We start from the raw sequence: 16985 nt of genomic DNA, 5'->3' as shown, positions 1-16985 counted from the left end.
AAAAAATCATGAATATCTTATTCAAAGTGTTCTGCATAGACGAGTTTTGAAAAATAACGGGTTTTAAAATAACAGGAACGCACGGTCGGCGCACCGTCTAAAATCTACGTTTACAAACTGTTTATGTATCTTTCACGACACGCTTTTCTTCTATGTTTTTCCACGAAATTCCGCCAAATTACGTCCCATATTACGCTGACGTCATACTAATATACTGTTCATACCTGGTGTGGACGCGGACACGTTCAACCCATCGTATTCTATCTCTGTGCCGGCAGCAATGTCTACTAGGGCCTGTGAGACACCCAACGCCACTTGAGGAATCTTCGGGTATATGATCGAGTAGTTCACAGTTATGCTTCCAAGGCTAAAAAAATAAAATGGCTGAAATTATTCTATAATTCAAAATAAAATAAAAGCTAACATCAAAAGTCCGGTAACAATTGTATGAATCAACTTCTTGAGACGTAAACGAATCAAACCAATTTTACTGATAAACGAACATACAAACAAAACACACATACCTAAAATCATTTGAAAAATAACTTTACCTTAAGTCATTGATTACAATAGTTATTTCTACTGATATGAATTTTGACAAAAGCTTCCTGATCTGAAAAAGATATGATATATTTAAAACATGTGCCGTTAAGAAACACTTACATTTTCGGTAGGTGAAATGGTGAGGGCTCCGTTTAAACGTTCACCGAAGAAAAACAATAACTGTTGGCATCTTTTATTATTTTTACTCTATACGTAATTCAATGTTTAGTTAATGTTTTCATTAATGTTAAGTGATGAACTTTTATATACTCGTAGGCAAATTTACATATTCCAGTTATTAACAACGTCGTGTAACGTACCGAATATTTGACTTTTGCTGCTATGTCATCAAAGACTGTCTGTACGCCGAGATCTGTTCCTGGGTCCAATTCAACCTCCAGAATTATCGTGAGATCAACTCGAACCTCATCAGCTATTAAATACATAAAAAATAACGATAATTCAGTGCAGTTACGGCTGTCTCTTGCAGAACCACCAAATGAATGCCCCTTGCAAATGAAGATTCATTTGAGATTAACATAAGTCAGTTTCATCTCTAGCAAATTCAGTGTTTGAAATACATTGAAGATATTTACTGTATAATATAAGCTAAATAATGTCTCTATAACATATACATTTAGTGAGCCATTATTTCTTTCACTCTGGACCTGGATATCCGATAAACCTTTACTCAAGATGAAATACGTGGATGTATGGGACAACTATTTGCAAATTGTTGTCTTACTATTTCTTTTCAACGATATGTTTTTCCGTTGATAATATAAGTCATTTAACAAAATATTCAAAATAACAAACATCAAACCCATTTAAGTCATACCAAAATCAAAATTATGTTACTGCTAAATACTGTTATATTTTAATATGTATATATTATGCATATAGTATTAGTATCCTGGTTCCTCTCGCGCGATATTTCGTTGATAGTTGAACGTAGATATATGGTATTTATAAGCAGAAACTGTAAAATATTATGTTTTGGTTATTGTCATACAATGAACTGTTGTTTAAAGTGTTTCCACGTTTCTAGTTCCTGAAAGTCAAATGTATTTGTTAGTTAGAATGTTGTATAAAGCAACGACATATTTTGAGTGCCAAGTTGCGAAATGTGGTGTTTGACTATATTATATATAAAAAGGAACAATTCAGGTGATGTTAAGTCATTTGTGACACTCTTAAATTGTCCATTTGAGAAACTTGAATCAAGTATTTTTTTCGTTTCCCTGAAAACGGGTTTGGATGAAAATGATCTACCATATGCCGTCATGATGGATGTACCCAAATAACAGAATGATAGACAAGCCCAGAAACCGAAAAGGCACACAGCAAGAGCCCGAACGACAATTAACTAGAGACACACACGTACAAGCAGTGCCTCGTTGCCGTAAAATATGATGTTCTCGGGTCGTGATACACCTATCTTACACTATGAACCATTGCAGATACTTTTTATTTCTTGATAAATGTAGAACTTTAAACTATGTTATGTTTATCTTGAGCATTTAATCTCGCTTATTTGTCTTCTGTTTAGAAGAATTCAGCCAAGTCTTATGTTGAGTGTTTGGAAAACAGATAAAACAATTGTCCCGAGACATTTAGTCGCCAGCAACCGGATATGGAATATTTACTAACCTGCAGTTTGTACTGTTGTTCTTTCGCCAACTGAAAAGGTGAAAGACGGATTTGCCATTACACATTGCAATTTTGTTGAATTCAAGAATTTAAAATCATGAATCGTTTAGAAAGGGTTCAATAGTTTATCAACTTGATTTACCAATTTCACATTCTCCAGTTCCGTTATTTTTCCTGTATCCTCTAAGACAATCACAGCGGAATCCTCCAGGGAGATTGAAACAGCCAGCGTTGGCGTTCGTGCATATACCAGAACTAGTGCATTCATTAACATCAATTTCACATCTGTCCCCTGTCCAATGTGAGTTACAAATGCACGTTCCCGTCTCTCTGTCACACGACTGTTCGTCACTTTGAGTGTTTCCAAATGTGCAGTTGCAATTCTCGTTACACTCAGTTCCAAAAGTGTTGTTACCACACTCTATAAATTTTGTTAATGTGCAATGTAACACTGTTATCCATTTAATGGTTTATAAATCATATGTGTTTGCATATATATGGTGCATAATGCTATTTTCTACAATAAAAAATCAACAACAATCAAATACGACTGTTAAGGCACACAATACATTATATTTGTAAGGTCGTATTCAAAACATAAAATACCTTGACAAGAATTATCATTGTTCAACCGCTTGCCTACTGGACAAATGCATAAAAAGGAACCATCCGAATTATGGCATGTGGCATCTTGATCGCATCCGTTTGCATCACATTCATTCACATCTGAAAATATAATTCATGCAAATTCTCTGTGATCGTATACGATATTAACACAGAAAAAGCTTGTCGCATATATGCATGTGTCTACTTATTTTGTCAGTCGTTTGCATGTCCAAATTCTTTAAATAAAATTATCGTTTCAACATTAATCAATAATGCGTTTTAACACTCTTTTTCTGAAATCTTTGATATCAAACACATGACAGACCTCCACAAGCACCATTGTTATCTGTATATCCTGCGTCACACGAGCAAGTAAACGATCCTACATAATTTATGCACGAGGAGTTGGATTTCTCTGCACACACATTTTCCTTGAAGCTACATTCGTCAACATCGTCATTGCACTGGTCACCTTGCCAGTTCTGCAACATAAAGATAAACATAGATTGCAAACTTTGGAACAGTCGGCTAACAGCTACCTTCACAATCTGAATCTTTGGACTAGTCAGCTTACAGTTGTCTTCAAAGCTGCTTTTATAATCAAACACAAACTTTGGACTAGTCAGCTTACATAATTATGCCTTCACAGTCCATCTCAAACTTCTGCCAAATCAGCTTAAAGCTGCCTACATGATCGATCTCAAACTTTGGACTAGTCAGCTTACAGTTGCCTTTACAAGCAAACTCAAACTTAGGACCGCTCAGGATACGGCTACATTCACAATCGTGTATATAATTAAATAATGCTATGTTCTAAAATATAAGGTATAGCTTTAACTGCTTCTCTACGCATCGTTCTTTAAAGCAGAGAAATGGTGACGGAACTAGTTTTTACAGCGATTTTAAAGGACATTTTGCAAATCTTACAATTTTGCACGAACAGTTTCCAAGGACATGATCACACGATTCAGCACCGGTAGGAGAACAAGAGCACTGGCTTTCACAGGAGTCGCCATACCGAAATGGTTCACACACTGTAGATGGTAGTTGGTAATGAAGATAAAACATTAATAATATCAACTATATCCAATACGTTTATGTATAACCAAATACGATTTTTTGTAGATAGATAAAACAAGCCTATCATGAATCACGTCAAAAACTAATTTTATTTATAGTAGTAATACGGCTACATAAAAAGGAAAACGACTAAAACAAAATGGATGAAATATTGAGTTTGATTGACTTGGTAGTCTTGGAACTAGCACTCGTTTTTAACACTTACCGTCACATAAACCGTCTTGGTTCACTATGTACCCTGTGTTGCATAGACATGAGAAACTACCGGCAGTGTCGTCACAATGCGAGTGTTCATGACAAGCAATAGAAGACTGATCCTCACACTCGTTCACGTTTTCTGTGCAATTATCTCCTGTCCAACCGGCTGCGCATGCGCACGTGCCATTTACGGCGTCACATGAGTGTGCATGTGCCTGATCACAGTTACATGACGATTCGCATTGTTGACCGAATGTGTATGGTTCACATTCTAAGACAATAAAATGACATTTACCAACATATTTTCTACTTCGAATCAAAACACTCAACTATTGGTCTCTATTATGTTTGACATATTTTTATAAATCAAGATACTGTCTAAACAAAATGCGAAATGCGTTTAGGTTGTAAAGACATGTTATGCACATAACGCACGCTACTGTAATGTAAACACAAAATCATGGTTTATCAGACCAGCAGGTTTGTAATACAAAAATACAAATTCGTATGTTTTAAAAATCTACCTTCGCAATCAGTGTCTTGTATCAGTTTGAAACCAATGTTACAGCTGCAGAAGAAGCTTCCGGCGGTGTTGTTGCATTGCTGGGCACATGGAGAGAAATTGCTGCATTCATCTTCATCTAGAACAAATCGTAAATGTCAGATTATGTATCAGAGGCTTTCCATCATATTCCTTTTTCAGATATCATTTTTTTTATTTGATATGGCAAAGATACTAAAACAGCTAATTACCTTTGCATTGTTCATTTTCTTTAAAATATCCTTTATTGCATCGGCAGTCCAGCTCAGTTCTATTTCTAAAGCAAACCGAATGGTCGGGGCATGCTGCAACTTCTTTCTCTGTGCAATTAGTCACAGCTGTAATTATGTGATAATTAAGATAAAACGGTGATCGAGTATTTGCCGATTAACGCGGTTGAAGAAAATTGATTACATAATATCGGAATACATATCGCTGTTTCCCCTAATACATCATTTATTTATCAATTTAATATAAGTATATACGTTTAAATTGTTTGATTACGGTAAATATAAACCCTGATCGATGCAGTTCAATTAAATACATTGCAAATCATACAAATTCAATCAGATAAAACATCACAATAAATTGTATAATATGTGATAATAAAAATGAAGAGTGATACTGATTGATACCAAAGATATATAAGATAAAACGCTCTAAATATACAAAACAAAAGCTAAAAATAGCTCCGTTAGGTTATATAATAAAGTCAATACCATTGTTTTATTGTTTGGTTTTATGAAATTTGTATTAACAAATCAAACTTTACTGAGGAATTTAGACTAAAATAGGAGGGTACGCTTCATAAAAAATATATGTTTGAAATTTTCACTTGAATTTCAGTTGTTATTCCTAAGAGATTGTTGATACGTTCTAACATTTGAAGGATCCATATTTATATGGAAAACTACCGAAACAAGCTCAATAGCCGAAAGTTTAAACATAACCACCGTTAAATTAAACAGGTAGACATAGAACACAAAACACAAACCAGAAACATGGAACAACAGCACAAAATTCCTCAAACAACACAGTACACATATATTATACAAAAACTAGGTGTGTTTATCAAGGATTGTTTATTACCGCATTGAAACGGTCAGTACAATGACAATTTAATGGAGGTTTAAACCTGTTTGTGTGCACAACCTAACTCTTAGCCCATCAATCCGGAATGAAGCAAAAACATAAATGTTAAATGCCCATTGTCCTTGTTCCAGAATTTAACTTACGTGTTGATCAGTTAAAACAAACATGTATAAATAAATGCAAAATACATACGTAGGCATGTTTCGTTGTCTGAAACATCTAGAAAGAACCCATGTTCACATTCACACATGTACCCTCCTTCGGTATTGTCACAGGTTTGGTCGCAATCGTTCAAGGTATCGGCATGACACTCGTCATCGTCTGTTTAAAAATCACTTACAGTTTTATACAACTTTTATAACTGAACTATTGGAACCTAAAATCAACAATTGGAACAGTATGGAAACGATATGATGTACCTTATACAGTTGTATTAAAACTGATTATGTGGTATGCCGCATGACGTCCCGTGACCGAGACAGGCCTTTATTTGATTTGATAGCTAAATGTATATATAATGTTATTAATTCAGATGAATTTACCGTTGCATGTGTTATTTGCTCTGCTATAGCTATAGCCCCCATAACAACCACAACTGTATCCACCAGCAGTATTTATGCATGTCTGTGTGCAGTTGTTCAAATCCCCTTCTTTACACTCATCAATGTCTGCAAAACAATAAATCATATAAAGTTTAAAAGATAATGACAGAGATAATTCAACTTGAGAAACAATGACAGATGATTACAAACATGGACAGGCTGTACTAGCTAGTTAACTGAATACTGTTGATGAATCCGACACACACATATGTGAAATTAAGATGAAGGGAGGGATTGACGATGTCAGATTGATAAATGTTATCAAAATGGTATCGGAAAACCAATTCGTACCAGGGTTCCAGAGTCCAAATATGACATGAACAATATTTATATGTAACTTGAAAAGAAATGATTATATGTTATAAATCAATAATTCAAATTCGTAATAAAGCTACAAACAACAAAGCCGCCCAAACCGTTGCAATGTTCTGTCGTCTTGTTCCTCTCGTACCCATCTTGACAAACACAGTTCGCACTACCTATCGTGTTATTGCATACGGTGTTTGGATCTTCACAGACTAAATCACCTGTTTTACATTCATCTTTATCGATGTCGCATTGGATCCCTGTCCATCCGGAATCACAGTGGCACCCTGAACAAGAGCAAATATCGTTCAACTTTGAGAAACAATGAAACAGGAACTACTTTTGCTGATAAAAAAGTGTTATTTTTTTATCTGCATTGATTTTATTATATTTCAAATATTTCGTACATCAATGTTTTCACGGAAAAGTTTTGAAACAAGTGTACATCGAATCGATCAAAACGCGATAAGATTCGATCAAAAGGCGAAAATATCATCACTTAAACCATTAATTTATTACTAGTTATGACCGTATTTAAAAAAAGTTAATCGAGATAAAAAGTGTACATCGAATCGATCAAAACGCGATAAGATTCGATCAAAAGGCGAAAATATCATCACATAAACCATTAATTCATTACTAGTTATGGCCGTATTTAAAAAGTTAATCGAGATAAACTATAAAAAGAAGAAGATTTTAATTACCTGATGTTTTGTTGCAAGATCCCTGAACACATTTGCACATTTTGGAACAGTTCAATCCGTAAAAGTTTTCATCGCCATCTAAATCATTGTAGACATTCAGATATGTATGTTTTTTAACAATTTAAAAATAGATCATGTCATAAAGTTAACAGAACATACCGTGACGGTTAATAGCGATACAAGGAAACTGAGTGAACTAGGTGATGTACCTTTACAAGATCGTCCATCATCTTGCAGATGCATTCCGACTGGACAAAGGCTAGTGTAATTCCCGTCAGTTTCTACACACTCTGCTCGCTCATCACAGTCGTTCAACGCCTCAGTTAAACACTCCTTGACGTCTTTAATACCGCAAAACAGACAAACTACATGAAAATGTGAACTTTCAAAAGTTATGATAAGTACTGTCAGCTGTGATCTGATTGAGAGAAGTCTAATTGTTAATGATATTTATACACAAAGGGAACAACTAGTTATTTTCATTCACAGATAGTATATGCAAAATGTCTACCTTCACACATGTCATCGTTTGCATTGTAACCAGCGTCGCAAGAACATACGTACGACCCGTCCACGTTTTCGCAATGACTGTTATCCTTCACAGAGCAAACTTCAGGCGTTTCCGAACATTCGTCCACATCTTCGGAGCATATCTCTCCTTTCCAACCCTAATATATACAATTTAAAAACATACAAAACTAATTTATTCATCTTTTACTTTCTCATAAAAGGACAAGGAATAGTCAATCTTCAACCTTATATAATATTTTATTGTGAAATAACGCGTTTACAGTGGGCAATGTTTAAAACTCTTATTGTGTACCTTAGCGATTTCAATGACGTTTAAAGGTTGTACCTTAATATTTAAGTAGATGTTTAAAAGTAATTGCAATACTGTTTTACTGATCTGTGTCTTTTATGGGTTTTGCTTGTAAAGTTTTGTATTTCGCCTTAGTTATCTTAAGACTTTCAATATAAACGTTGGAACAAGTATTAGATTGAGCGCCCACAAGCTGGTTTTAGCCCCCTGTATGCTTTTAATATATTGACATGTATTGATAGGCATGTTATATGTGTTGTCTTGCGACTTTTTCCGTCTCTATTCGAGTGATTATTTTGCCATGATCAATGCGCTTCGAAACGTAATCTTGGTCAATTATTAGTCTACCTTGCTTGACCATTCTGTGTTTTTATTTGTATCTTAGCTACTGACCTGTAAACACGAACAGCTCCCATTGACGTTGTCACATGTTGATGAATGTTCCTGTTGGCATGCGCATGTTTCGTTGCAATTCCACCCAAAGGTAAAATCGACACATTCTATTACATAATGTAAAGAACTTTAAAATAATAATAAGAAGGACATTAATAGTAATTTCTGATACATTACATCTACAGATTGTGTTCATATAGAGCAAATGAATGTCAGTTATATGTATGTTTTGAGAGTCGATATAAGCTTTTTGGAATTTTATTTATATTTATTGAAACTACAGTGATAACTCTTTAAACATTGCACTTAAGTTTACCTTACCGCTACAGTCATTGGTGTTTGGTTGTGTTTTGTAGCCTCTGTTGCAGTTACAAAGATAACTGCCAAACGTATTACTACACTCAGAGTTAATCGTGCAGGTGTTCAATCTTTGATCCCTACATTCATCAACATCTTCGTCACATATTTCACCCGTCCAACCGTCATCGCACGAACAGTTTCCGGTCACGTGATTGCAAGATTCGGTCCTGAACGCATTGCACGTACAAGTGTCGACACAATCATTTCCATAATGACCCTGCTGACATTCTTAAATAAAACGTAGTCAACTAAAGGCATAGATCTTTCGAATACTGTCGCGATTGATTTAACAAAGTATCGAAAAAAATATAACGGGTATTTGTATTTTCTATCATATATTGCAGGTCCAAACGTTAGGATGACTTCAACTTTACTAGAGACAAGTAACCGTCCTATTTTAATACCATCTTTACCTTGGCACTTCCCATATCCATTCATGAGATATCCCGTGTTACACACACATTTAAAACTCCCTGGAGTGTCAACACAACTTGAATTATCCGGGCAATTGTTGGAGCCATCAGGAGAGCATTCATTCAAGTTTTCGGAACAGGTAGAGCCGCTCCAACCAGCTTTGCAAGAACATTCTCCGTTTGTTCCGTTGCATATTCGGGTATTGTCTTCGTTACATAAGCATAATAAAGCGCAGTTTTGACCGTATCGCCAGTCTGAACACACTAAAACACAAACACACACCAATTTTGTTTTGGCTTCAAAGTAGAATCGTATTGTTACTTATGCTTCATGTTACATAAGATGTCCTACACATACACTACATTTTCAAATGATTAGGAAAACCATTATGTGTTATATGATTTAAAGCAGGAATCATAAATAATGAAAAGCCAAATACAGTATAAACTTTGCAAAGACATGTTGAAACAAAAACAGATTGTCTTATTGTAGCTAACCTCTACAAGTAGACCCGTCAGATAACAGCTGGAATCCGGTATCACATGAACAAACGTATCCACCATCTTTGTTTGAGCACTGCTGCGTACAGGCATCTGTTTCCTGTTGGCACTCGTTTATATCTAAATCAACACAAATGACATAAATCAAATATTTAGGTATATAATTGCCCATTCCTTCCTTCATTTGTTTCGAAATGCATACATTGGGTAATTATTCACGTATGATGCCAACTTAATAGTTAACCATGTATTGCAATAATCAATTACAATGAAAATACACGCGTTGAGCATGATCATCACCACAGAAAGAAATGTTTTATATAAGCAGTACAATATTACATTTATCAATGCTTTCACAACCTTACCGTCGCAGTTCCCGTTAATCAAGCGATGACCCTTTGGACAGGTACAAGCGACACTCCCGTCCGTTACGGCACACGTGGCATTTTGTGGACAGGTGATACGTTGGTCATCCGTACACTCGTTTTCCGCTGAAAAAAGTGTGTAGCCTTATTCTTAATATCGACGTGAACTACATTTAGAACTTTGGTTGCATAAGCTCAATCTGTAAAACACTTATAATAGATAATTAATGTATAGTTGCAAAATATTACTGTTAAATTAAATGCTATTCTCATCTCCTAGTCACTCGTTACCAGACACCATATAAGGTAACATGATAATCTACTGAACAAGTACTGGTAACTACAAATGACTACAGTAAGTCCATACGTATGCAGGATTGTCTGTCCGCGAGGTTCAATCTGTACCCGGTATCACAGAAGCATTTAAAACTGCCAACAATGTTTTCACACTGGTGTTCACAATTGTGCGCTCCATTGCACTCATTAATATCTGCAAAAACGAAAGTGACTGTTAAAATGTAACTAAAACAATAAAGATACATAAACGTACACCAAAAATTCCAAATATGTATATATGGCCAAAAGGACACAGCACAATTACAAGACTGATATAGTGGAGCTCATATACAACACTTAGTAAATCACACTATCATTAGTCAAATAAAGTTAAGTTATTGCCTTTGCATGATTCTGTGGTTTACCTGTACAACTTCCGCCATTTTGCAAAAATCCATGTCGACAGCTGCATTCGTAACTTCCGTCAGTGTTATTGCAAAATTGTTCACAGTCGTGCGTCGATATCTTAACGCATTCATCGATATCTATGGGCACGAACATAATCCAATGTATATTAAGATAACCAACCCATTGATTATTATACTGAATTGTTTTAACCTAGAAACATAAACTATAAAGCAATACACTTTTGTTATTCATAAAAAAAAGAAACAAGTACCCAAACATTCGCCTGATGTTTCGTCAGCAGTGTAACCTGTTTTACATTGACAAGCGGCTGACCCGGGAGCATTCACGCACTGTGTGTAAGGACGTGTGCAGTTGAATGCGTTTAAAGCACATTCGTCAATATCTACATCGCAGTTAGGTCCCGTCCATCCGCTCTCACAAATACAACCTAAACAGGAATACAAAACGATGCAAGAAAACAGAAAAATGCTAAAAAAGGAAAACTCCTACATTTCATATAAAAATAACCGGTAAAACAAATATGTTTTGCACTTGTTATGAACATCAGTCTACATTTAATAGTATTGTTGATCAAATCTAAGGATACAAAGCCATAAATGTCATACATATAAATTAACGCGAATTTTACACAACAAAACATACAGAACAACAAATCGTTCACCATAGATAATTGCTATAGCCTCAATGGAATGGAGGTTAGTGAAAACAGAATAAAAGTAAAAACAAAAATATTCACTTTATCTATACACGAGCGTTGTTCAGGAAACGCAAGAGATCTAAATAACATACATCAAACATTGTTGAAAATGTTTGTGAAAGGTACACATTTAATTGAATCTTCGTTGATTGTTGAAATTTATCAAACGGTACATATATACTTCAAGCATCCAAGACAACTAGATTCGGGTCGTCGAAATAATCTCAATAATCTATATTGTATGATAGCATCATAATTCGTAAGTTAGATTTGACGCTTAACATGTGACAGTATTGCCATGGTCAGATATCATTTCCTGAAGGTTTTGAAATGTTATCTAAATCAAAGTCTAGGCACTACCGTACCTCTTGTATTGTTACATGTGCCCTTAATGCAGCTGCACTCTTGTGAACAATTTCGACCAAAATGGAATTCATCGCATTCTGAAATAATATTGATAGTGTTGGCTTATTGTATTAATTTTTAGAGTGTTATATAGTATACAGTGACAAATAGCTTGTCTCATGATTTTGATAATTTCTTCTCAAACCATAATGAAAGGATTTGAAAAATCTTCTTACTCTTTAATAATAATTCAACATTCTAAAAGCATGCTGTATTTAAAAACACATTGCTGATATCACATGAAGGGATTGTTTCAAATGCTGAAAACAGTCAAAACTTTAAACTGTATGAAATGCCTTCTTGCAATTTTGCTCAGTTGAACAATTTAGGTATACAATACCTGTGCATGTGCGACCATCATTTTCCAAACGTGCACCTATTGGACATTCACACTGATATGATCCGTCAGTGTTCATACATGTGGCGGCAGAATCGCAGCCATTCAACTCACTGGTTTGACATTCATTTACATCTGAAGAAAATAAAATATATTTGAATACATTATCTGAGAGATGTTTCAGACGCATATATAAATATATTTCATGTACAAAGTAGCGGAATCGGTTTGATCTGGACTGTTAAGTGACTGTGATGGGAAGCAAAAACATTGTAAATAATGATTATCCCTTTTAATAACTGCCCAAAGTCCGATATCAGTATTGCTCATATGTATATCATTGTAGTTAACTAATACGTATCCAAATTGAAATAATTAAAAAGCATTCCTGAAGCTGGTTTTAAGAATAACTCTTTAGGCAACTGTCTATAAGATCATGAGTCTTGATAATACGACCAAGAAAGACACGAACCAAGGCATGTCTGTGTATCTTCTGTTAAAACGAACCCTTGTCGACACCTACATTCTGCTGTGTTATCTTTGACCACACAGTACCCGGTACATGTCAGATTATACAATGTCCTGCACGGATCGGCAACTGAAAAAAACAACAGAACACTAGATATGTAGACTTTCATAGTAGAATGCAGTTCGTACTAACTACAATTGAAATGTATTTTTTAAATATACATTACTTTTGGTACATGTCCGACGATCATCACTCAATTTGTAGCCAAAGTGACAATAGCAGTTGTAGGAGCCAGGCACGTTCTCACACATTTGTTCACAGGTCGCAGTTCCACGAGCACATTCATCAAAATCTAAAGATAATTAAATTTAAATTAAGACCATGTTGTTCAACGAAACTGATTAAAAATATATGTCCTTTTATCTGATGTTACAGCAATAACTTCGTTGAAACAACTTACCATAGGTGATATTAATCAATAAATCTGAGACAATTTGTTTTCATTTCTTGCATTAAAATAGTACTGACCTTGACACGACGTTCCATTTATTTTGGCATAACCAACGCTACAGCTGCAGCTATAACTGCCAATGTTGTTTGAACACTGTTGGTGGCAGTCGTGCAACGACGCGTCGGCACATTCATCAACATCTATGTATTATTAGTACAGGCAATGTACATTAAGAAATTGATATAATTGAACATATGCACATTAGAATTAGCATTTCTGCTAAAGCCCATCAATACGAATTTCACATTTATGTTAACGATGAAATATATAAATTCTAAACGGTTCGAAACACTTACCTGTGCATGCATCTTCGTCGTTCTTCTCATACCCATTTATGCAATCACATGTGTAAGATCCAACATTATTAGTGCAATACTTTCGAACATCTGCGCATATGTCAGGATCTACGTCACATTCATTGATGTCATCATCACATGTGCCTCCGGTCCATCCCGCCTCACACACACAACCTCTTACAGGATTGCATTCTATTGTACCTCTTCCGGAACAGTCACACGTATTGTTACATTTATGTCCAAAATATGGTACTTCGCATTCTGGATAAAAAATAAAACAAACTCAATGTCCAATTTCAGAACATTTTTTGTGTGCAGCGATTTTATATCTTAATATATAATACAAATGCAGATATTGCAAACTAAATTACCAAAATGTTAAACTCATTTCTTTAATGTGCGTCCTCGTTTTATCTGGTTCAATTTCAACATTATTGGGATTACTAAAGCTTTGAAGTTTACGTTTATAATTAAGACTATCAATCTTTGAAAATGCCTTATACCAGAACATGTTGATATTCCTTCCAGTAGGTATCCATCTAAACACGTACATTCAAATCCACCTCTGAAATTGACGCATTCTTGGGGACATATGTGTCGCAGACATTCGTCGATATCTGAAAGTTTCATAAAATGTCAGAAGATAACATTAACCTGACAAACAAAGCAAGTGGCGAACATTTTAAATTATAAATACTACTGAATGAAATATGTACTAATACGACATGTTCAATGTTAATATAAGTTTTTAGGTTACGCCCTATTCAAAACGTACCAATGGGTACGAAATGTCAAGGCCATATTGCTATAATTGGAACGAAAATTCAAAAACTTATCTGGGTACAAAACTGTTATGGTACAAAAATTCTATGTTTTGCTTAAGAACACATTGATACATTTTTTCGCCCGTTTATTAACGGCGTAGATACGCGGTCGTCAAACATATAAATAACCTTTTGCCTGTTACATTCATTGCAATACTATGGTAAATACCCACTTAGCTATGGTAGGTTTCATATAGTATCACACTGAACGTTTAAACTTTCGCTCTGAAAATGCACATCAATGCTGATGACTACCGTCTTTAAATATTAAAACCTTTGCAACTTGCTCCCGAGCTATCCAGCTCCAACCCTCTCTCGCAAAAACATGTTGTTGTATTGTCTTCGTCCACTGTGCATCCAGCAGTGTTGTTACAATTTATGGTTGCAGAGTCACATTGATTTACATCGCCTGTAAAACAATTAAATTGGTTTAGTTCTATTTATCGCCTTCATTGTGAGCAAAATCTGTGTAAATGATGTAAATCTGTAACGATGTGAAAAAAATCAGTACACACCGTTTGTGTACAGTACACCCAACTTTGCTGTTCTACTAATTAATTATCAAAACATCTTAATCCTAGCAAGCTTGGTCATACCTTGTAAACACTGCCCGGTGGTTTCGTTCAGAACAAAGCCCGTCCTACATTCACATCGATAACCGCCGTAGATGTTGACGCACACCTGACTACAGTTATGAGTTTCATCTTCGCATTCATTGATATCTATAAGATACCAATACGTACAAGGCAAACATTTCGACATTCCGACATGCAACGAATATCAATATCGAACAGGCCGGTATCGATATACATTAGCTACCGTGAACAAATATCACATAAATCTTATTCAACTAGCCAATAAACAAATCTTTTTTCCTGAAAATATGTATGTACCTCACATGTTATCAAGTACGACTTAGATCACAATAAATACGTTTCAATCAGATGATTTTAAAAGCACATATTTCGTATCAGCCAATAGCAAATATTGTTGTACATTACAACGTTTTCTATGAAACTATCGTTATAAAACTTATTCCTACAAAGCGTGAAAATCTATTGCAAATATATATATATATTGTACACTTATTAAGTATTCAAACTATTTTAGAAGTACCTCTGCACGAAGATAAGTTGGTGCGGTCTTGTTGTAATCCTCGTTCACATAGACATATGAAACTTCCTTCTGTATTTATGCACGATTGTTCGCAAGAACTGTTACTAGCGCATTCATCTATGTCTGAAACAAGGACGATTTCGTCTAAGACTACTGTATGAGTGTGCTTTATATATTATAAACATTATTTCTGCATTTGCAAAACGGAACTTAATTAACACGAAACCTAATTAAATGAGTTTTCTCCCCTGAAAAACCATTAACAGTATATTCCGGTTGTATTGACCTCCGTACAGCCGCAAAGTGTTTATGTATATCACGCGAATTCCGTGAACAGTTAATTTACGTCTACAATAAAATCGATTAAGGTATGTGTACATCTTGCAACAATATATCAAACTAGAAGAGAGACTCAAATAAAATCATTGATTAATTTTTAATTCTGTATAACTTAGATCCTGGTTTATGATCGTCATCATATTTGGAGTCAAAAAATTTATTTTGTTTTTCTTCAAATTCAATGCTAATGTTAGTAGTAATTTTATATGAAAGAGAAACTGGTTAAACCTTTACCTCAATAATATGATGGAAACTACAGAGGAGAGCCCGTTAGTCAAACATTTTAGCATAAACAAGAGAATCAACTGATATAAAATTTGTAACAAAGAAACCAACGCACCAATGCAAATGTTTTCGTCGTATTCCTGAGCTATGTACCCTAATGGACACTCACTACACATGTACGCTCGTCCTTGACTTTGCTGCTCCTCTGGTGACAAATCAGTGCAGTTACTGCCAAGGGAACAAGGGTTACCCGCACAACCATCGTAGTTACTTTCGCAGTTAATTCCTGACAAGACAGAAGGAAAAGAAACTTTATATAAGATTAATCGTAAAGGTCATATAAGCAACAAGTTTCCACTTTAGTGAAGTTATTTGATTATGATTTCATCGCATGTTCCTATATTTTTCTCCAAGTATTAAGATATTACTAATAAAAAACAGTATGTAAGATCTCTGAAATCATTTATAATGTAAATATACACGAATTAGTTCATAATTTCATTGAGTTTTACACTTGTACAATCAAGAATCATAACGCAATACGGCATACAAAATAGTTCTGGAAATTTGATTCTATCAGAACTGCAAAAAGTACTTTCAGCCATTTCAAACAGTAAATTAATGTTCAGTATATTACAGTGATTTAAAACAACCAAAGGTATGCTCAATGATACATAATAACTTAATATCATTATTATTTCACTTTACCGTCATATCCTGGCCGACATTCACACTCGTTGTATCTGAAGTTATCGTCATTCCGATCAGCCCGTAAAACTGGCGTACAATTGCCATGGTTGTTACACCCTGTACAAACGACGACGGAGATAACATGCTCGACAGACGCGAGGCCTTCTTGATTTACGGCCTGGTACCTATTGTTGTGT

General features: G+C 35.0%; 1 protein-coding gene across 1 annotated transcript in view; it reads right to left on the bottom strand.

Annotated features, from left to right (window-relative positions):
- The window catches only part of LOC128210878 (uncharacterized), a 58235-nt gene that overhangs the window by 5430 nt on the left and 35820 nt on the right, over positions 1-16985 (bottom strand). The window contains 36 exon segments of the mRNA XM_052915232.1: positions 225-367; positions 552-613; positions 864-976; positions 2194-2223; positions 2336-2614; positions 2800-2919; positions 3125-3281; positions 3727-3833; positions 4085-4348; positions 4602-4718; positions 4831-4956; positions 5903-6031; positions 6253-6378; positions 6729-6905; positions 7323-7400; positions 7532-7663; positions 7834-7990; positions 8852-9123; positions 9309-9572; positions 9807-9929; positions 10175-10300; positions 10542-10664; positions 10876-10995; positions 11130-11306; positions 11942-12019; positions 12322-12453; positions 12791-12916; positions 13014-13139; positions 13316-13438; positions 13595-13855; positions 14098-14211; positions 14693-14827; positions 15015-15140; positions 15535-15657; positions 16214-16384; positions 16807-16973. Of these exon segments, the coding sequence (XP_052771192.1) occupies positions 225-367; positions 552-613; positions 864-976; positions 2194-2223; positions 2336-2614; positions 2800-2919; positions 3125-3281; positions 3727-3833; positions 4085-4348; positions 4602-4718; positions 4831-4956; positions 5903-6031; positions 6253-6378; positions 6729-6905; positions 7323-7400; positions 7532-7663; positions 7834-7990; positions 8852-9123; positions 9309-9572; positions 9807-9929; positions 10175-10300; positions 10542-10664; positions 10876-10995; positions 11130-11306; positions 11942-12019; positions 12322-12453; positions 12791-12916; positions 13014-13139; positions 13316-13438; positions 13595-13855; positions 14098-14211; positions 14693-14827; positions 15015-15140; positions 15535-15657; positions 16214-16384; positions 16807-16973 (5204 nt within the window).

Source organism: Mya arenaria, chromosome 12, assembly GCF_026914265.1.
Source record: "Mya arenaria isolate MELC-2E11 chromosome 12, ASM2691426v1".
Taxonomy (NCBI): domain Eukaryota; kingdom Metazoa; phylum Mollusca; class Bivalvia; order Myida; family Myidae; genus Mya; species Mya arenaria.
This window is presented reverse-complemented; position numbering and strand designations above follow the sequence as displayed.